A 22,006-nucleotide genomic window follows, 5' to 3' on the forward strand; every position below is an offset into this window, starting at 1 on the left:
GAATATTTTGTGCACATTAAAAAAATAATAATAATTCTGGTGTATATTATTTTTTCTAAAACTTTTGATAATGAAGACAATAAAGAGATTGGACGATAATTCTGCCCCCCCCCCCGAAAAACGCAATATCTACATCCAGTATTATTTCTCAACAACCGAGATATTCACCATTTTGTATGTATTTTTGCCAAAGCCCCTGGAAAATATACTCTTTTGAAAAATTCCTTCATTGTGGCATTTTAGTCTATCTCGCTACTAATTTTCTGGGAAAATATCATTTTGGGTTTTTGTTTTGTTTTTCGAATTATTGATGAAAATGTAGATACTTTGGGGAAACCCCATGCAATTGACTGATTTCCCCAAGGAAAAACGCAGTGTCTACAATGGAACGAATTTCCCTATGGAAAAACGCAGTATCTACACTACAGCGGAATGTCTAGGATTAATCTTCTGCCATAATTATGTATGCATACATCATTGTACAAGTATTCATGATGCACCATCCTCAACCTTGGGCCCTGGGGGATGCATCCTCCATCCCCCCATTTATGCCCTGATTACAGAGCAGGCTTCATAACATTAACAAATAACAGATCGTTCTTGGAACGTTTTGCTTTTTCAGATTGCAGCTCAAACCTACAAAGTAAAACATTCACAGACCGATCTAGCTGTAGCGTTACGTGTTTAATATGAAGCTTGCCAGGGCTGTAATGCGATGCTACATGGCCTAGCCGCTAACAAGCATCTACATCTAGATCTGTACAGTCTAGGCTAGAGTCTGTCTAGACCAAAATAAATTTAAATCGGATGCCTGGACCTACATCGATCAAGACTAATTTTTATATATCGTTTATTCTAGGCTGGCTACGTACACAATGTAGCAGGCTAAACTAGTCTACAGCCTCAGGCTATACATGCACGATACTGACAGAAAAAAAAAATAGCCTAACAATGTTAGAAGGTTTAGTCTAAGCCCTACACGAGACAGGACTCTTTAATTAGAAAAAAAATACATCTAGGTCTAGAATACTAGATCGAAGTTACATCCGCTCTCTAGGCCTACTCCTTCTGGATCGAACCAAAGTTTTTTATGTCATGTAAATTTGTAATGTAACTTTTTTTTTTCTTGTAAAGTTTTGGCATGCAGCATGGGATCATGCATGCATTTTACGCAACCCAGTCCCACTAGGGTCTACATACAATTTATTCTTAAATGTCTCTTTTTTGTCTATTTACCTATTTTTCACATAATCTATTGTCAGCTATTTAATTTTAAGACAGTATGGTATGGAGTAGATAATTGAACATTGACACTTCACAAGACTTAGGATTCTAAGTGGTTAAGTTTTAGTTTTAGACTTCTTACTTAGTTTTGTTATAAACAGGCCTGCCCTATCGTAAGGCCTATTCTAGTCCTACACTAGATCTTTCTTTAGACTTTCGGAATACGGACCCTGAAAGTTCTGATCAAGACTCAAATGTTACTGTCTAGACAAGTCTTAGACTTAGACTTAGACTTAGATCTATAGGGTGTAAAATGTTACATAACCTGACGTTTATCCAACACAACACAAATAGATCTATTGCCTTTCGCCGAAACTTTCGGATTCGGATTTTGACTAGGGTCTGGGCCTAACAAAGTTACTTCACAACAAGGTAATATTGAAACAGTACGGAAGATGTTCATCATCGTGGTAGAATATGAAAGATAAAAGCTGATCGTTTGTCACACGAAGTGAGGTAAACACATATGTACGCATTTGTCTTTACTTCGCTTCGTGTGACAAACGATCAGCTTTATTCTTTTAATATTGAAATAGTTTTGAATAACATACTCATTATCTGCAGATAAATTTTTCTTGAGGGCTAGGCTCACGAGTAATCTTTATTTTCCCCGCGACAACATTTTGTTTTAATCCAAGTAGGCCTACTGTACACACTGTATGCTGAGTAGCCGGGCCCTGTGCTGACTGCATGCTCAGTGCAGCTAGCTGCAAGCTGTCAGCAGTGTTGTGCTGTATTGTTTTAATGTGCACTCGGTTAGTCTTAATCACACACTGTGTTTTATATAAGGAACACGATCTCATCAAGATATGTACTAATCATTATTGTTTCGTTTAGATATTTTGAACATTATGTTTTATTACTGAGCAAGTGTATCTAAAGAAAGTAATTTACGTTCAAATTACAGAACAACCGGCAAAGTATTCACATATATAAATAACAGTGTCTGGTAATTAAGACTAGCTTTGTATATAGATACTGCGTTTGTCCTTTGGGAAATATTCATCATGTAGATACTGCGTTTTTCCTTGGGGAAAGTGCAAGTTCAGTGTAGATACTGCGTTTGGCAGTTACGGAAAAGTAGCTTTCCAAACATTAAAAAAAAAAAATCTGAATATGTCATATGAACAAGGATTGCCCACTGACTATATTTATGCAAAAAAAGTGAAAATTGAAAAAAAAAATGTCAGATACTGCGTTTTTCCTTGGGGGGGGGGGGGGCAAAATTGCTGACACCCAGATTATTACCTTTCTTAAATATTATAATTACTTTAGCCAATTTCATTTTATCAGGAAAAATACCATTAGAAATTGACAGATTAAAAATGTGGGCCAAGTGATCTGCGACTGAGGATATGACACCTTTAAGGATGCAATTATCTATATCATCATAACCGGAACTTCGTTTGTTTGTTAAAAAGGATACAATGTCGATAATCTCATATCTTGATGGAGTTTAAAATTAGAATTTGGGTTATTCTGGCCTAAAAATTCAGTGAAATTCTGTTTTGTAGCCGGAATACCATGAGCAAGCGTTTCACCTATTTGTGAAAAATAAAGGCCGTGTCACACCAGCCTTGCGTGCGACTTCCGAAGAACATTTTTGCTATCCGGAGGTCCCCGCAGATGACCCGCACATGACAGTACCTAGCATGTATCTCAAAAGTAGTTACCCGGAGGTGCGTACGCTGGCTCTATTTACCCGCTGCCAAAAAAAAAAGGCCCTGTCACACCAGCTAAGCGGGCTTATTGCGTATGGGGATTTTTCAGCGCGCAGAATAATTTCTGCGGCCGGACAAGGTTTAGGGCGACTTTGGCGTGGGTATTACATGATAAACGCGTGATACCTAAGTCCTTCTTGCGTGTATTCCGTTGAACTGCATGTTAGGCGCATGGGTGTCACGTGATAGCTTCGTGATAGCTTCTTTTCTGTCAGTTACGGGCGACATACGGGCTCTGCGAAGTACCTGCGCCACAACTGCGTGTTATCTGCGTATTAGTCGCCTGCGAGGTGAGTTCTAGCCTGAACAATAGGCTAGTTCGAGTGGATGGGCAAACAATAATTTGTCAACTAGCTTTCAAGATGTGAAGATGCCCCGTAGACGGAAAGTGCACAAGGGCAGAGAACGTCCAGTGGATGGACAGCCACAAAGCCCGGAAGATTCACAGCAAATGCATCAAATTGCTGCTGAAGTCCATTCGGCGGATGAAGTCCTGTCCGAAAGGGACCAGGTAGTCCTCGACGCCACAGAGGACAGAGGACAAAGAAGAGAATGAGCCCACAAATGGCACGCACTCCCTTCACATAGGCATAGATCAGCGGGCAACTTACCTACTTCAAGTGGGTCAAATGCCTGTGATTTGCGGCGGCTACGGCCCTCCTACGGGTGTTCTGCGTGGAACTCTTCGAGCAATCCTCGCGACTCATCCGGAAATAGTTTTGGTCATGCTCAAAACTTTGCTGCGGGAAAATTGGACTAGCGTGCGCACCTTCGGGCAACTAAGGACGAGAGCTTGTAAGTGCTAGGTACTGTCAAGTTCGGGCCAACTGCGGAGAGCTCCGGGTAGCAAATTTGTTTCCCCGCAAGTCAAGCCGCAAAACTTCCCCAGATACGGTATGACAAGGCCTTGAGCATGCTCAAAACTTGTTCCGGAAGAGTCACGGGAGTTGCCCGTAGAGGTACGCGCAGAACACAAGTAGGAAACCCTTACCGGAAGCACCTCACAGGCAACTCCAAAGCAGGTACTTCGCAATCCCCGTAAGTCGCTCGTAACAGAAAATGGATCGGTTTCAAAGCTCTCACGCGAGTCACACGGAACGCACGCAAGTAGAAGCTAAGTAGCACGCGTCTAGTAAGTAAGAAACAAGTGCAAAAATTGCAAACATTCTTGTCCGCCCGCGGAAAATCTTCTACGTGCTTTAAACTACCTCCTCGCCACAAGCCCGCGTAGCTTGCCCGGACAGGTGTGACACCGCCTTAAGAATTGAAAATATTTGCAATATCAACAGGGTCATCAATTATTTCATCATCCCACTTTATTTCACCAATTTCTGCTTTTTATTCGGAATATTCATAGCCTGTTTTAAAACTTTCCAGGTATTCTTAATATCAGACTTGTATCTCGACAGCTGCTGAGAATAATACCTTTTCTTTTCCAAACGTAAAATCCTGGTTAATGTGTTTTTATATGATGTATATTTTTTCTTCGTTCGGTCAGTTTTATTCCATTTTGTATTTATATTACAATCGATATTTTCTATTTATTGAACGGAGAATTGATTTAAAAATCCATGGTAACCTAGGTGTCTTTTTATAATTCATTTTACTTATATATATATATATATATATATATATATATATATAAGAGGCATGTGTTATATCACTTTAAATATGCATGATGAACAAATTACGAGGTTCTAGAAAACTGCCCCAACTCCTTCTGTGCTTCGTTCGCTCTCCCGACTAGGTCGACGGCGTGGCAAGTTCGCATATTCTCCTCAAACGCACTAATTCACCCAAACCGATCGATAAATTGCTAAATACCACAATACAATATGTGACCCTTCACCTCAAAACAAACAAAAAGTCGCCAGACATGAATTTTTAGTTAAGGCCATATTCTGAAAGAGCAGATTTTAAGCTTTAAAATGATGTATAACTCAAATCAAATAGACTCTCCTAACCTATCTAAATATTGGGAAGAAAGCACAAACTCAGGAAAAGTGTGAACTGAGAAAAGAGGCTCTGAAGTACAGTGTCTATTCAAGCGCTTAATCTTTACCAAACCGTGCTGGCTGTGCGATGAATGGGACAAAAAACAGGAAGTTAACCACCAGAGTAACAACAATGAAGGGATTATCAGATTAAACTGAAATTGAGCATGCCTCATTAACACATTCTGTCCATAATCAATGCTAACTTTCAAAGCAGTAGCACTATCTTTTCAAAAGTTATTAGAGTTGAAAGTGAAGAAAGTGGACAAGGTTTTTCAGGAATTAAAAAAGGATTCTAAGGACACACCTAATCACACTATTCTACCAAAAATGTTCGAGATAAACTGCTTACAAAACACACTTTCCTGCCTGTTTTATGATACCAAATTTTAGCATAATGTAAAAGAAGACCCGCTCTTTCAGAAAATACGAAAAAGTCAAGTTCGGCTAGGTTGACCCATTTCACTTATTTTCAGTCCTCACACAAAATCAGTGTGTGCGACTTCATGTTCGTTTTTAGGTGCACGGTCACATATGTTCTATTCTTGTCACAAATATCTTGCATTTTATGTGGTGATTGACCATCAGGGCTGGCCCCTACTGCTTTTGCGAGTAATACTAAGTTTCTGCCCCTGTTATGTTTGCAAATGTCATGACCCTAAAATTGTGCTGTTTCTATAACTTTAAAAGATATCCAAACATAGATTCATCATAATATCTCCACTGAAGCAAAGCTTGGCGATTTCTCTGTAATTTTGCTCGTGGCATGTTGAGGGCAACCGCAATTTGCATAAAAGATACATAGATTTGAAAAACATTTTTTTTTTTCATAAATTGTCTCAAGAAGAATGTAAAATACCGGGGCTTCACACCATGACACTTCAAAAAGCTAAGGAACTACACACTTGACAGACTAGTAGCAGAAATTCTGACTAGATAACGAAAAATATTGTTTGCGGTCGGCTAGAAAGCTCCTGAGCTACTCAAAGGCCTTACCGCGAATACCAGAGTGACACCATGAAGTACACTTACTTTTGCAAGTAAGCTCTTGATTTCCAGATTTAATAGGGCCTATCAAATATAATACCCGTTGTCAAGACAGAAATCCCAGGTGTTATTTAGTGTCTGCCTGTCCTTTTTCATTTAGTGTCTACAAATATAAGGAGGTGTGATATTTCACTGCGTAATTTTTAAACAACCTGCCTTACCCACGATGTTACGTTTGTGGTTAGGCTGACCGTGAACGTGCCTCCTTCGGCAGACTCCTGCCGATAAGTGTAGGAAACGCGCGTTCGCTACAAAACAAGGTGCGCTTGGAATAGTGTGTCTCTCTTCTTGAAAAATTGTATTCATATCGTTTTCCTTTTTTTTTCTAATTTTCGACTTCCTCCATATAATATCTGAAATAAATGCAATAAGTGCATCAAATAATTCAAGTATTCTAGCCAAATAAAAACATCTTTTCAATGTTGATTGTTAATTCAAGCAAACACTACATTATTTCATAATGTGAACGTATGGGTACCTAGGTAATGAAAACAAAAGGAGCGTCTGTTTTGGGTTTGTTTTGTTTTGCTTGGTTTGTTGTTTTTTTTTTTTTTTTTTCAGCGGTGTCTGCATCACAAAACCAACAAAACGTCGCCAGACATGGATTTTTAGTCAAGGGCAGATTCAAGGGCAGACTCTATCAAGCACATCTTAAAAATTCAATTTATTTTTGTTTTTCAATTCATTTATTTTCATACTTCTCGTATATGAATATCACATCAGAATTATTAATACAGGTTATTTTACCTTGTAAACAATGTATTGTGTGAATCTATATTTCGCAGTTTCTATGAAACATATATACTCAACTGCGCATAACAAAATATAATCAAAGAAAACCAGATTCATAAGCAAGTAACACAATCTAATTCTTAACTGAAAATCATACAATGTAAAGAAAATACAATTAAAGAACTGATAATTGCATAATCATAATTCATACAAAAATATACGATATCTGTGAACCATGTAGATAATATGTTAAACTCTGACTGTTGGGAAACTTTCGTGAAATAGATGTGTTTTAAGGAGATTTTTGAACCTGTTGATTGATGATGTATGTCTGATTGAAGGAGGGAGGTTATTCCAGAGTTTCGGTGCAGCACTATCAAAAGCACGGTCACCTGAGGTTATGTGCAAAAAACAAACAATATACATGGTAATAACATATAAATTTTAATGATAACTGGTCGAAATCGATTGGGGTTGAAGAAAGAGAAGTATGATGGGACCTACATGAAAGCAAGTTTGCTTGGCTGTAAGCCCCCAATAATCAGTGTTTGTGAAAAAGAAAAGGAGAACGAATAGAAGTTAAGACCAGGCGAGTTAATGGTATCAAATAAGAAAAGCGGGGTGTACCTATGTGATAAAAAAAAGAAGAAAAAAAAAACTATACTAAAATATGAACCATTATTGTGACCGAGCTAATTTGTTTCCGGGGTAGAACATGATTTGCTGATAGAGCCTCCTTTGGTATACATTATAAACTGTTGTTGCATTAAAACTATCACAAGGTTATGTTCAGTAAGACAGAAAAAGTAACATGTACAGCTATTAAGCCATTTGGTGCCTGCCGTCAGGCTCTGGGTAGAAAGTGAAAGAGAGGTAGAGGGAAGGAAGAAGAGAGGGAAACGAAGTAGAGTGTAGTCCACTGTCTGGACTGTTTTGTGTGATCATTTACCGCGCGCACACACCGCTACAGCACTCGTATGCCCCACCGTACGCTCGTATATTCATTTGCCGCGCACGCACGCATCTCGACCTCCAAAACAGTCCAGTCTGGTTTGCCAAATGCTTCGAGTCTTCCCGAAAATTTCGGGGAGAGTTGGCTCTGCCTATATTCATTTCGAGCATCCTGATTGGTCGATGAGTTCGCGTCAATCATTTCCACCGGCAATTTGCGGGATGGAAAAAAGTCGATCGATTTCTGATCTTGTAGTCTTATTGCAAAACAGGTACATTGTATTTAGCAATATGACATACGTATTTTACGCCAATATTTTATCAATCTCAACATATTATATTAATGGAATTTCCAAAATATATTTCTTTCAATTAAGAAATTGCTCAAATAATGTATCTTAGAGATCATAAGAAGAGAATGAAATTAGAACGTGCATAAAGATTAAGATTAAAGGTTAAGACTAACATATGTGACCGTGCACCTCAAAACGAACATAAAGTCGCACACACTGATTTTGCGTGAGGACTGAAAACAAGTGAAATGGGTCAACCTAGCCGAACTTGACTTTTTCATATTTTCTGAAAGAGCAGGTGTTCTTTTACATTATGCTAAAATTTGGTTTCATAAAAGGGGCAGGAAAGTGTGTTTTTTTAGCAGTTTATCTCGAACATTTTTGATAGAATAGTGTGATTAGGTGTGTCTTCAGAATCCCTTTTTCATTTCTGAAAAACTTTGTCCACACTCTTCACTTTCAACTCTAATAACTTTTGCAAGGATAGTGCTACTGCTTTGAAAGTTGGCATTAATTATGGACAGAATGTGTTAATGAGACATGCTTAATTTCAGTTTAATCTGATAATCTCTTCATTGTTGTTACTCCAGTGGTTTACTTCCTGTTTTTTGTCCCATTCATCGCACAGCCAGCACGGTTTGGTAAAGATTAAGCGCTTGAATAGACACTGTACTTCAGAGCCTCTTTTCTCAGTTCACACTTTTTCTGAGGTTGTGCCTTCTTTCCAATATTTAGATAGGTTAGGAGAGTCCATTTGATTTGAGTTATACATCATTTTAAAGCTTAAAGTCTGCTCTTTCAGAATATGGTCTTAACTAAAAAATCATGTCTGGCGACTTTTTGTTTGTTTTGAGGTGCACTGTCACATATACTCTTTCCATAACTGTTATGTATTAAATTATAGATATCCCCATTATTAACGTTTTAAATCTATTTTTCAGCAAAAAAAAAAAAAATAATAATAATTTGGAAATTACAAATGAAAAATATGATAAACACGAATAGAACAGATATTCGCAAATTTAAAGCATCATGACCTTTCGTACATGTCAATTTCGAGGTGGCTTTTACTTCTCGATCGGGGATCCCCGTATCGCGTGTACAGCTTATGCAATGTGCTTTTCGTATTGATTCCAAGTCTTGCGTTTTCCGACCAAAATCTGTGCAGTATTTCCAATATTTCCTCCAAATCTTGTTTACATGATCAATGATGTCAACATCAGCGTCTTCTCGTCGCTTTTTTGACAGTGATATTGAGAAGAGCATTTAATGTGCTGCTGAGAAGCTTGGATTCGTTGACGGTTTCAGGGAGCAACAGCAGAACCAGGCAGAAGTCCCTACACTCTTTCATCCGTGCGTGGTCATGATTAATTTGTTTATCTCTCCGCCGACTGGTTTTTGGCAATAGTGTGGTGTTCCAAGCAGTTAGCTGCACCGTTATGCGTTGATTTTCTTCGCAAACAAGATCTACATGATGGACCAGACTCTCCGAAAGCTGTGGCTCTTGTTGTCATGCCTTTGAAATCTTTAATTTCGGACCAGATGAGCAGGGCTATGGATCCTGGCCTGCGTGACAAAGTGGTAAGGTATCCATTTATCCAGTTTCTAAAAATGATTTGTCAAGACAACTTACAATTTTATTGAGTGTCTCTTGTCTTGAATTACAAACTGTAACTGTAGACCCTCTAGTTGAATACAAAAAAAAAATAGGATTGTAAAAATAAATGTAGTTAAATGTCTGGCCTCTGGGCCGGGTAGGGTGAACACATGTCAGTCTTCTACTACTACTCTTGTCAGTGTTCCTAGGTGTACTGAGTTAAATCCTGTGTAATTGTGATAAATTGTTAACACCGTAACTGCAGTGGTTTAATTGTTTTGTACAGTACAGTAACTACTGTAATTTTCTCGCATACAAATGCAATTACACATAGGCCTACTGCCTTAGTCTGTGAGCCACAGCCTGTGTCTCGGTGGCTATGCTCCTATACACAGATGAGCGACCGAGACACACGCTGTGGCCCACAAGACTAATTCTTCATGTGCATGTACATTGAGAAAAAAAAAAAAAACTCAAATAGGAACATGCTTCAGTATGCAAATATACTCATACTTGTTCATCTATAGATTAAAATTATGCAGTCTTATGGCTATGCGATATGCATTGTAGAGACTGCAGGCATTATTAAAATCACATGTGCAATGTAAAAAATGTTTTTTAATCTTACTTTTTTTTTCTTATTTTTCAAATAGGGGGACTGCATCTGGAGACACCAAAGCATTTCGAGCAGCGTATGGAAAATTGGGCGAAGTACGATCGAAACTCAAGTCGTCAGTTCCCGCTGTTGTCCTGACAGCCACTGCAAACCAGAGATGTGCGTAGCGGTATCATCGAAAATTTTGTGTGGGTAAATCAGTTGCCGGACAAGCAAAATATAAAACATGCTGTCAAGTCTGCTACAAGAGATTTAGATACAATGTTCAAGTGCCTGGCAGATGACTTGAAGATCCATGGTGCATGTTGCGAAAGGATGATAAGAACAAATGTGCAGTGATGTGTATACGCGACCTTGATGGCACTGCTTCCAGAAGGTTGGCACAGGTATGTTAATAAGTTTATATGTACCACCGGAACACGGAAACTGATATCCAAAAGGAAATTGTGGACAGCATGTCGGCACCAGATGGTGAAATCAGAGTTCTGATAGGAACCATTGCGTATGGCCTGGGCGTTGATGTAAGGAACGTACACAGTACGGTTTTGTGTGGATGCCCAAGTGATCTAGACGATTATATCCACTTTTTAAAGTGAAAACAAAGTTCTGGTAAGGGCCTGAGAACCCGTCTGGCACCATTTCATATTTGCTTGCAATATATCGAAAGAGTCTACAAAGAAACTTACCTGGCTGACGCGGTTTGCCGGAATGATGAGTCGTTTTGGAGTATTTTGAGAAAAATAATAAAAGTCGGTAGACCGATTTTATTCCAAAAGGCTCCAGACTAACTCGGTCTCAGGGAAAACTCGACCCTATTTCAGACAATTTACACACAGTTCGTGATCGCCATGTTCATCAGTACTCTATACTACGGGTACCAAACGAGGCCTTGATGAGCAGACAAACATACATACAAAGTCATTCATGAGAAGTACAGTATGTTCTTTGGCCCATTTTGATAGAAATAAAACTAGTTCTGTTTATGCACATGAACATTTGTACCTGTAGTTTGAACTGTGAAGCAATAAATGTATTTTCTTTTTCTTTTTTTGAACTTCGAAGCAATAATTTTTTTTTTGACCAAGAATATTTGTAAAAGACAAAAAATAAAAAAACAAAATCTACATTGGAACCAGGAAGATTTGTTTGTCATAACTTGTAACCAGTTTGTGTTAATCCTGTGTTTTTGATGTTTAATGAGAGTCTACTACACATGGTAATCAGACTGAAATGTGACATATCAAATTATTTCTCTGACATCAAAATTCAGAGTCAAACAGTTTACAATGTATTTTGTTTGAAATAATGCACTGTTGTTGAACAATGATCTTGAACTATCATGAATATACAGTAAATGTATTGTATATTACAGTACTTGTACATGTACATGTACAAATGAAAGTGTATAATGAAGGAGTTTCAAGAGCATGGAGAAACAACTGAAATGCCTAATACTTCATTAACTATAGAAAATTTATTTTCAGTTCATTATGAATAGTTGGTGACATATATCCAACTTTAAAGACACTAATACACCTGAGGAATTATTTTGAACGTCCTTCCCAGAGTGACAACCTTTTGAATTCATTATTGACAGTTGGGAGTGGGACGCTAGCTCTGAAACTTCCTTGGTAGTTGGTACAACATTAACAGTTTTATCATAATGGCCAAATTTTATAATAAAGGCGTAAGAATTAATGTGATTAAAGAATGTACAAATTATACATAATGTTCAAATTACAATATCCGAAGTCCATTTGTTTTCACTTTGCTGTCTGCACTTACTGTACATGAAATGATGAAGACTACACAGTGTATTTAACAGTACATGTATTGCATAATGCACATGTACACTGTACATTGTACATTTCAAAGTACAATAGTGATAAATTAATGATGTATTTCCTGACCACACCTCAACACTGCAAAAACAAATATCAAAACTCATTTGCCAATAATCAGCAGCCATAAACGTGGAAAAAAAGTAAAGTCTACTACACTGTACAGCTGTACACTGTATGTACAAAGTACATGTACATTTTTTTTTTTGAATTTGGATGTGATTTGTACTATTTTTAATAGGGGGTTTAATTTAATGGCTAACATGTGAGTGTGTGTGTGTGTGTGTGTGAATGTGTTTGTTTTTGTGTGTGTTTGTTTGTGCACATGCGTGTGTGCATTTGTGTGTGTTGTGTGGCCCACACATTTCCTAAGCATAATTTCATGCTGATATCCCCCTTAAATGTTTGTGAATAAGAAACAAACAATTTGCTCTGTCAGACTGTCTGTTGATATGAATACTTATAATAATGTATACATGTAGCAACTATTTTGAGCAAGTACAGGTATGTTTTTTTTTTTTAGATATATATATATATATATATATATATATATATATGAAGAGTTTGTTCGCAAAAACCGATAAGTCCATATTTGCCAAATGGAGATATTTGCGATTAAAGGTCAAGAAAAATAAAGAGAACAATAAGAAAAATTTTGCTTCTTTTGACCAGAACTTCAAAAATGTACCTTTATTATGTAGTGACCAATATATCATTTTAAAGGTATTATTTTGTACTTTATGACAGAGACCGTACTTCAAAATCTTCAAAAATGGACTTATCGGTTTTTGCGAACAAACTCTTCATATATATATATATATTGTATATATGCAGAAGGGCAATTCAACCAAAACTGTTCACTTCTGTAATGCCAGAGACAAATGGACCAATATCTTTGTAGCTGTCAAACCATTCTGGACGTTTTTGTGTTTTTGTTTTTGTTTTTTTTTTCGGGCGTACAGACAAGTTTGTTGGCATCGAGCGGTTACAGGAGATAGCGCGATAAGCTATGGAGCGGCGCACTGAGGTGGATGCGTAATGATAAAAAAAAAGTCCAGAATCTGGACTAAGTAGAGTGTGGAATTGCTAATGATGAATTCGGAGAACCTGACGGCAAGGCCCAAAAACGTAATCTGCAGCGGGTTGAAAAGAATGTTTCATCGGACAATAACAGACCATAATTACACAAGACACTACAAATGTATTCAGTGTCTGCAAGATATGTTATGATATGAAGAGTTTGTTTGCAAAAACCGACAAGTCCATTTTTGAAGATTTTGAAATACGGTCTCTGTCATAAAGTACAAAATAATACCTTTTAAACGATATATTGATCACTACATAGTTATAAAGGTATATTTTTGAAGTTATGGTCAAAAGAAGCAAACATTTTCTTATTATTCTCTTTGTTTTTCTTGACCTTTAATCGCAAATTATCCCCATTTGACAAATATGGACTTATCGGTTTTTGCAAGCAAACTCTTCATATATTCTTTAAATTTGCGTTTAAATGAATACAAAGGCGAGCAGCTTGTTATTTCGGGGGAGAGGTCATTCCAGTATCTGGGGCCCGTATACATTATCGTTTTTATAGCGAAAATTGTTCGAGTGCGTGGAAGGTAAAATGCGTCATTTTGGCGGGTAGGATAATTTTTCCTGAACATACAAGCAAAAACATCCAGTAACTAATTGGCAGAAAATTTGTACTTAAATATGCCGACGTTATAACTGAACAGATGTGATGTTTTCAGTATTTTATTTTTAACGAATAAGTTATTCGTGTGGGACAAATATCCGACATGGTTGAAATTTCTAATGGCGCGTTTTGAATACGGAACAGTACATCAAGGAGATTTCTAGTTGCATTCCCCCACACAAGAATACCATAATTAAGGGACGGAGTAATCAAAGTAGAATAAAGATTAAGCAAAATTTGGCTAGGAAAAACATTCTTAAGTTTATTAAGAAAACCCGTGTTTTTAGAAAGAATATTACTTAAAATTAATAACTAACGTGGGATTTTCAAGATAAATCACTATCAATGAAAATCCCTAAAAATTTTATACTAACTTGATTTAATTCAATTTCATTAAACTCAATATGAAGGAGAAGGGTTTTAAGACTGTTGGTAAAAAGCATACAATGAGTTTTATCTAAAGATTTATATTGAGTGACAATTTATTGGCGTATATCCAAGACTGCACAGATTTAAGTTCTTGCTTCATTGTGTTAACGAGAGTATATGGATCTCTGTGTGTAAAAAAAAAAAAAAAAAAAAAAAAAAAAAAAAAAAAAAAAAAAAAATTGGAGTCTTTAGCAAACAAATTGGAGTCTTCAGCAAAATATATAAAGGAAAGAGTTGGTCAGGAACTAGGAAAACCGTTAATGTATAAAATGAATAATAATGGACCTCAGAAAAGGCCCTGTGGAACACCACATGAAATTAAGTTTTACTGAGAATCACGGCCATTTATAGTCACAAATTCTTTTCTGTTTGATACATAATCTCCAAACCAGTCCAAAGCCTTCCAACGTATACCATAATGTCGTAGCTTATAAATCAAAATAACGTGGTCGATTGTGTCGAATGCCTTTGAAAAATCAAGAAAAACGCTAATAGTGTGGGAGACGTCGTCTTTAGCATGAGCAACTTTATGGATAAAAGTGAGTAAGGCATGGGTTGTGCTGTGGTTTTTCCTAACACCAAACTGGGAGTTACAAAAAAACTTCACACTATTCAAGAAATTTGTGTGTACGCGTATATACCAACCTTTCAAGAAGTTTTGAAAATGAAGTTAGCAAAGAAATATGGCGATAATTTGTAACGGATTCTTTTTGTCCTTGTTAAAAATTGGTACTACTTTAACTATTTTCATTTTTGAGGAACTATGCCAATAGATAACGATGAATTACAAATGTGTGTTGATGGTGAAATTACTTTATTAATGATGTTTTTCAAAGGAGAAAATTTGTGATTCCATCACATCCAGACCTTTTCTTTGTGTTCAAATTTTGCACTATGTCTTTGATTTCTTCTTCAATGACTGGTTCGAAAAAAAAGAGACTGCTGATTCTGATCTTTTAGAAAGTAATAAAAATCAGTGTTTGAATGCGGAATACTGCTGGCAAGATTTGATCCTACGCCCACTAAGTATTCATCGAATACTTTTGCCATATCAGCTTGGTCTTCAATATGCTTGTCATTGTTAGTTATATGCCTAGGGGGTTCGTTATTATTTTTAGTGTTCAACGCTTCATTTATCACCTTCCCCGTACTCTTAATGTCATTTTCATGCTTGATAAACTGCTTTGGAAATAAATTCGTTTGGTTAAACGTATAGATGATGCGAGAACGTTCCGATAATGCACATACCGAGACCGAGTTCGGCTGTTAGGATCACTTCTGTATTCATAGAAAAGGGTATTGTTATGATTAATAGACCTATAGAGAGATTTTGTGATCCATGTTTGTTTGTGTGTTTGCTTTTTTTTTTTTTTTTTTTTTTTTTGAGGGGGAACTTTTTAACGATTTGAACGAGTGAATGGCTTAACGGGTATAATGGAATAAGTGGACGATAGTGTTTGTGAAAAATATTCAAAAGCTAAATTTACATCGCTTTGGTTATTAACAATTGACCAATCAACGGATCTTAGTCTCTCCCCCAAGTCTATTAACTCTTTATGTGCCAGTGTGGAAACCCCCTGTGTGCCACGTTATTCTGGAACACGAAGGTAGACATGCTTTGAGAAAGAATTCTGTTTTTCCAATTTGTATAACTTCTACAAATTTTTGTTGAGTTGGACATAATAGTGAGCACAGTTTAGAGGAATGCCAAACTTTGCTTCGATATAAATTGTATGACAAATCTATTTTCAATTCTTCTTTTGAATGACCAGTTTGCTACATTACTGTGAAGGCATGACTTTTGCACATAAAACCGTGTCAGAAACTTAGAATGTACACGCAAATCTAGTTGGTAACACCGATTGGTAGTCAATCACCACATAGAACGCAAGCCGTAAAGTGAGAGGAACAAAAGCGCGAGAAACGCTTTCATTGTACCGCGGGATTAACGATTTATCGATCGGTTTTTGGCGGCTTTGTTTGTTGAGCAGAATATGCGAAGTTGGCACGCCGTCGACTGAGTCGGACGTGCGAACGTGGCACATAAAGAGTTAAGATTAGTTTCTGACATTTCTCGAAAACCAGTTTTGGGCGAATAAGAAGAGGCATTACTTGTGTTAAAATTGGGCATAACAGCGAAAATCGGAAAATGATCAGATACATCAGACACTATTACACCAAACGTGATATTGAGAAGGGAACTATTAACACATATGTTGTCAATTAGAGTTGCCATGACATCGGATATTCGAGTGGGCTTCTTTATAAGAGGTGAGAAAGACTCGGATAACATCACGTTGAGAAAGTCCTGGCATATGGAGTTGGTGTGACAATCTAAAAGGTTAAGATTAAAATCACCCATGATAAAGCAACTCTTATTCTAAAAATATTTATCAGCTAAAAGTATACGGATAGAGATTCAATAAATTCATTGGGGTTTGTATTTGGAAGTCTATATATTTCACCTACAACATTACTTTTTTTTTTCTATTTGGAACCCTGATTTCAATGAAAATACTCTCAATAACTTTTGACATTAAACTGAATTCGTCTACGAGATCTTAAGTCAAGTTCTGAGTGACATAAATCCCAACTCCACCGCCTTTTTTTACCTGCCCTGTTGTTAGACAATAGTGTGAAACCATCAACGGTAAATAGTGAAGAAGGTGATGTTTCCTTTAACCAGGTCTCACTGATTCCGATAACTTGACTGGCAAACTTAATTTCATTCACGGACATTTTAAATTGATCAAAGTTTTTGTTTATACTCCTAATGTTGAAGTGTGAAATAAAAAATTGGTTTGGATTTGAATGAGATAATGAAATTATGTCGTCTTCAATACGATATTCTGTGGGTGGCATTTGAGGACATTTAAATCAGAATCAAGTGTCAGTTCATAAGCTTGTGAGTTCAAAAAAGTAATTATATCAGGGTTATCACCTTCTTCGCTATTTGTGGCATGTACGGGTACATCCTCTTTATCTGGTTCATGAGCAGACAAAACATCAATTTCATTATTCATATTATTCACACTATTCGACTTAGCCATTGTGAAAAACAAAATATAACAGTGGGTATCACATAAGCTTGTTGACACGAAACTCTGCTCTGGAATTCGTCTGCTACTTCCTGTTTAAAAAGAAGAACGCATTCACCTGGTAGAGTTATATGAGATGCTTGAAAAGCTGGAAAAGGAATGTCTGTCCATAAAACATGAGCAAACATCATGTGTAAACCAAACTTGAAGTACAAGTACAATTTTTGTCTTGAGGTAGGAATTTCGCGGGATGATTTACAAATAAAAAATACATGTGTTTATGAGTACAAGCAGCAAGAAAACTGCATCAAGAGCAGGCAGAGACACTGGAATGACTATTTTTACCTTTGAAAAAAAATGTGGCACTTAGCTACGTACGTACAGACATTGACAACAAAAATGTCGGTTGAACGGTTACAACCAGAAAAAAAAAAAAAAAAAAATTGAGATATGTCAACAGCTTATGTTCACTGGGTGCGGAATAATGACAGGAGGTATGAATATCTGCATACCAGAAAGAGAAGGATCAAGTTCATGTGGTCACAAATAAAAATTGTGTCGATACTAGTGCTATTATATGAGGTTTTTAAAACTGCCGTGCTTGGCACACATGTGAAAGAAAAAAAATATTGTGGAACTTACATTTGGCATTACAAGAAAAATATAACTTCTGATAGCAGAAGGGATAAATGACGTTGAATATAATGTGCATAGATCAAACTTTACTATATCAAACAAGGTAAACGCAACTGTCTCAACCTTTGAGAACAGAAGCAGGAAAATTATTAACATGAGAACGGAATTACGCATTTCTTTAACCGATTCCAATAGAGACAATTTGTGGCCACCCTCTCCCGATACATGTGGACAGAATGACGAACAGAGGTGACTTACCGTGGACGCCGTAGTATTATACTGATAAATCCATTGGTCAGATGAAGAGGTTGAGAGGAAAAAAAAGGTAGACAACGAAACGAACGCAGTAACTGACCTGAAGATTGGAGTGAAAAGTTAATATTTATATTGGTTCCACACTGTCGAGCCTCTTTTCTTCCAGTAGAGCAGCACTCTGGTACCAGCCACTGATATTTTGGTGGAGACATTTCTTTCCTTCCTCATGTATGCGATTTTCGCGAAGGAACTTCTCGTTGCTTTAAGAGCGGGTGGGAGATCCGACGCGTGCGAACGGTTATTCTGCGGGTCTCATGCGGTTCAGTCACAGTTGAGGCGTTGGCTGGTCGTGGCTGGCGCTGGCGTTGGCGCTCATCAGACGCAGCGAGGATTTTATTTCTGTCCATCATGTAGACAAATTTCGCGATGATGGCGCGAGGGGCTGGGGCTCGGGGAGGGCCCTCGTTGGGCTGGGTAGGTGCATTGCGTCGGGGAAGTCGATGCGCATTGACCAGGGCGATAGTGGCGACTTCGTCTTGACTTAACCCCAGGTAGGCAAAGGTATCTCTAAGCAGATTCTCCACGTTTTCGTCGGGGGTTTCCTTTATTCCGTAGAACAGAAGGTTCACGCGACGACAGTAGATTTCCGTCATTGTCAAACTTTCCTGAAGCCTAGAGATTACTTCCGCCATTTTTTTTTTCTCTCCACCTCTGGAACCTTCTTTTTGTTCACAAGTTCGTCGAGCCTGGCGGACTTCATCAATGTAGAGTCTTCCAGTTCAGATTTTTTTTTTTTAATGGATAGTGGCAATCTCCTGTGAAAGTGCATCTAGCTTAGCACACGCAGTTGATGATGAGGCAGTTATGCTTCGCTGAATGTCTGCAAGCGTTAACTCAATAGGTTTGACATTACTGCTGTCTTGGGGTCGCTGGCTCGGCTCTCCCCGGGCATGTTGGGTAGTGGGCACTCGATCCGTGCTTGTTTGTCGCGTAGTGCGGCTCGCCGTTTTCTGATACAGTTCCTTGGGAACGATTAAACACTTCAAATTGGGGAATTTTCCGCTTTCCTTGGAATTTTCGTTTCAACGGGAGTCGACGGATTATGATAGTCCATCAAAATAAAAATAAGAAGAAACTAGAAATGTCGCTAAGCCGACTGGTATGCCTCCGCCATAATGCATGATTCTCCTAATAGGTCTATGGTACATATTATGGACAGTGTGTCATCACAATTTCAGAAAATTGGCAAAATATTGAAATGACAAGTTTGTCACGAATGTGTTGAATGTTCACCTTCCTTGACCATGTTTAATTGTATGAATAGGAGAGCATGTATTAGGGGATTTAAGGACTTTAGCTTGACTTTGACCCATTCACAAGTTTATGCATCGAGTAATTTTCAAGGTATAGAGAAAAAGTGCAATTTCTGTATTGAAAAGTACATTGTTACCGTTTTCATCTGGCCTTTGACCCTAAAATTTATAGGATAATCACTGTCAGGCAGAACAGTCAAGTTAACTTGAGCCACTTCCGAGATAAGGAGGACAAAGCTAGTTCAGCACTTTCCCTTTATCTTTGACCTTTTGACCTTTGAGGCAAAAAAAAAAGGGAAAAAAAAGTTTCCAGAGAATCTCTATTAGGTTACACATGCATACACCAAGTGTAGAAAAAAAAAAATAATCCTGCTGGCATTGCATAAATATGAGGGAAATACTAACATTTTGAAGTGTTGCCCTTGACCTTTGACCCCATGACCCCTAAATTCTCTAGATAATCACTGCCAGTCAGTACATGCATAATGTTCCATGAAGATACTTTGAACAATTTCCAAGGTACGGAGAAAAAAGTGAAGTTTTAATATTTGTACTTGACCTTTTGACCTCTGACCTTTAACCTCATGACCTCAAACTTTCATCAGAGAATCTTAATTGGGTAATACATGTATACACTAAGTTTCAAGAAAATATCTTCAGGCATTGCGTAGATATGGTGGAAAAAGTAAAATTTTACGTATTTGACCTAAACCTTTTGACCTTTGACCTTGAGCATGTGCGCCCAAAAGTTGATAGGCAAAACTTCGCCCCTTAATACACATATATGCCAAGTTTCATTAGGATATCTCGAAAGGTTTTGAAGTTTCGCTGTCCACAAAATTCATTACGGACGGACGGAAGGACGGATGGAAGGACGGACGGACGGACGGACAAACCGAAAACATAATGCCTCCGGCACCACTTCGTGGCGGAGGCATAAAAAACAGGGTCAAGCAGTACAGCTTCGTCAGGAATTTGGGTAAGAAGAAATGGGGCGGTGGTCACTATAGGAGAGAGCGAGCCACGTCCGTCTCCATCGGTGTCTCCATAATAAAAAAAAAAAAAAAATGATGTATAACCCTAATCAACTAGACTCCCCTAACCTTTGTAAATATTGCAAAGAAAGCGAACACTCGGGAGAAAGGTGTTAACTGAGAAAAGAGGATCAAGCGCTTAGTCTTTACCAAGCCCTGGTATCTGTGCGATGAAAGAGATGAAGAAATACACACACAAGATGTAAACCACAGTAGCAACAACAATGAAGGGGTTATAAAATTGAACGTGCTCTATTAACACATTTTGTCCGCTATTAATGTTAACTTTTAAAGCAGTAGAACTATCTTTATTAGTTATCACTATTGAAAGTGAAGGGCGTGGAAAGGATTTTTAAAAAAATGAAATGAACCTCCAAAACATATCTCATCACAATAGTATAATCTCCAAAATAAGGGGTTGTAGAAAAACTGCACTTTCCCATTCATGTTATGATAGGAATATTGTATATAGAAGAAGAAGGATAGTTCTTTCAGAAATTATGAAAGACTGAACATTGACATACACATTGATACGATTGAACAATTTCACCTTGTTTGAGTACTCACGGTAATATCAAATGGTGCGACTTTTTGTTGGGTTTGAAATGGACGTTCACAGAAGTGTCTGATTAGTAGTTCCAAATGCTGGGATTCCATGCTTACACTCGGTAATATCAAGGAGTATCGTTTTCGCAATGATTTTTGAGTGAAATGATTTCGGTCTGTTCATGACACCTTTTTTTTTTTTTTTTTTTACGGGAAATGGTTTTGCAAAATTTGATTTCCAAATATATTGGTTATCTATAATTATCCCAAGAATGTTAAAATATCAAGGCTTTTTTTTTTTTTTGGTCTTATTCCATAACAACATCAAAGAGAATTCATGCCGACACATGATATTTCAAACATTTTCCCCCTTTTTTTTTTCTAAAAAAACAAAAGTATAACAATTTTGCCCTCTAGTATAAATATCCGTCTTCCACTATGTATACTGATATGATGGAATATAAAGACAAACATTCCAAATTGAAAGCACTTCCTTGCCAAAAAGCATTTCTGATCTAATGATAATGACATGCCGACGTGGTAGCAAGGGGTCACTTGCAGCTAACATGCATCATACGAGCTAATGTGAACAGCTATCCATGCGAAATCGATTGTGAAAGATGTGAAAGGATTAATTTCAATATAATTTTACTGTGATACATTCCGATATCTACCGTAGGTTTAGGAAGTTATAGTTTTGTAAAGGTACCACCACGCCAGTTTTGTATGCTGTTGGCGGATGTCCTAGGAAAAGAAGAAAAGTCTACGCGATGTTTTCGTTGACATTTTTTTTCTTCCAATGGCACTGCAATTCTACGTGCATGGTCGGGTTTGTTTCATGCGGAATGCTAGCCCCGGCACGGGGCGCTGTTTGGTACGTGTTGGGGTCGCTGTTGCGATTAGCGAAGGCAAGGTCTGATCGGACAAAGCATCCACCGACTGATATGCTCGGAACACTTCAAAGATGAATGTATTTATTAATC

At 37.5% G+C, this 22,006-nt stretch overlaps 1 protein-coding gene across 1 annotated transcript in view; it reads right to left on the bottom strand.

Moving 5' to 3' along the window:
• The window catches only part of LOC140246766 (NXPE family member 3-like), a 70,841-nt gene extending 52,058 nt beyond the window's left edge, over positions 1 to 18,783 (bottom strand). Inside the window, exon 1 of the mRNA XM_072326103.1 lies at positions 18,460 to 18,783. Within this exon, the coding sequence (XP_072182204.1) occupies positions 18,460 to 18,783 (324 nt within the window). The remainder of the gene's footprint in view (positions 1 to 18,459) is intronic.
• Between the last annotated feature and the right edge of the window lie 3,223 nt (positions 18,784 to 22,006).

The sequence above is a fragment of the Diadema setosum genome, chromosome 3, assembly GCF_964275005.1.
Source record: "Diadema setosum chromosome 3, eeDiaSeto1, whole genome shotgun sequence".
NCBI classification, from domain to species: domain Eukaryota; kingdom Metazoa; phylum Echinodermata; class Echinoidea; order Diadematoida; family Diadematidae; genus Diadema; species Diadema setosum.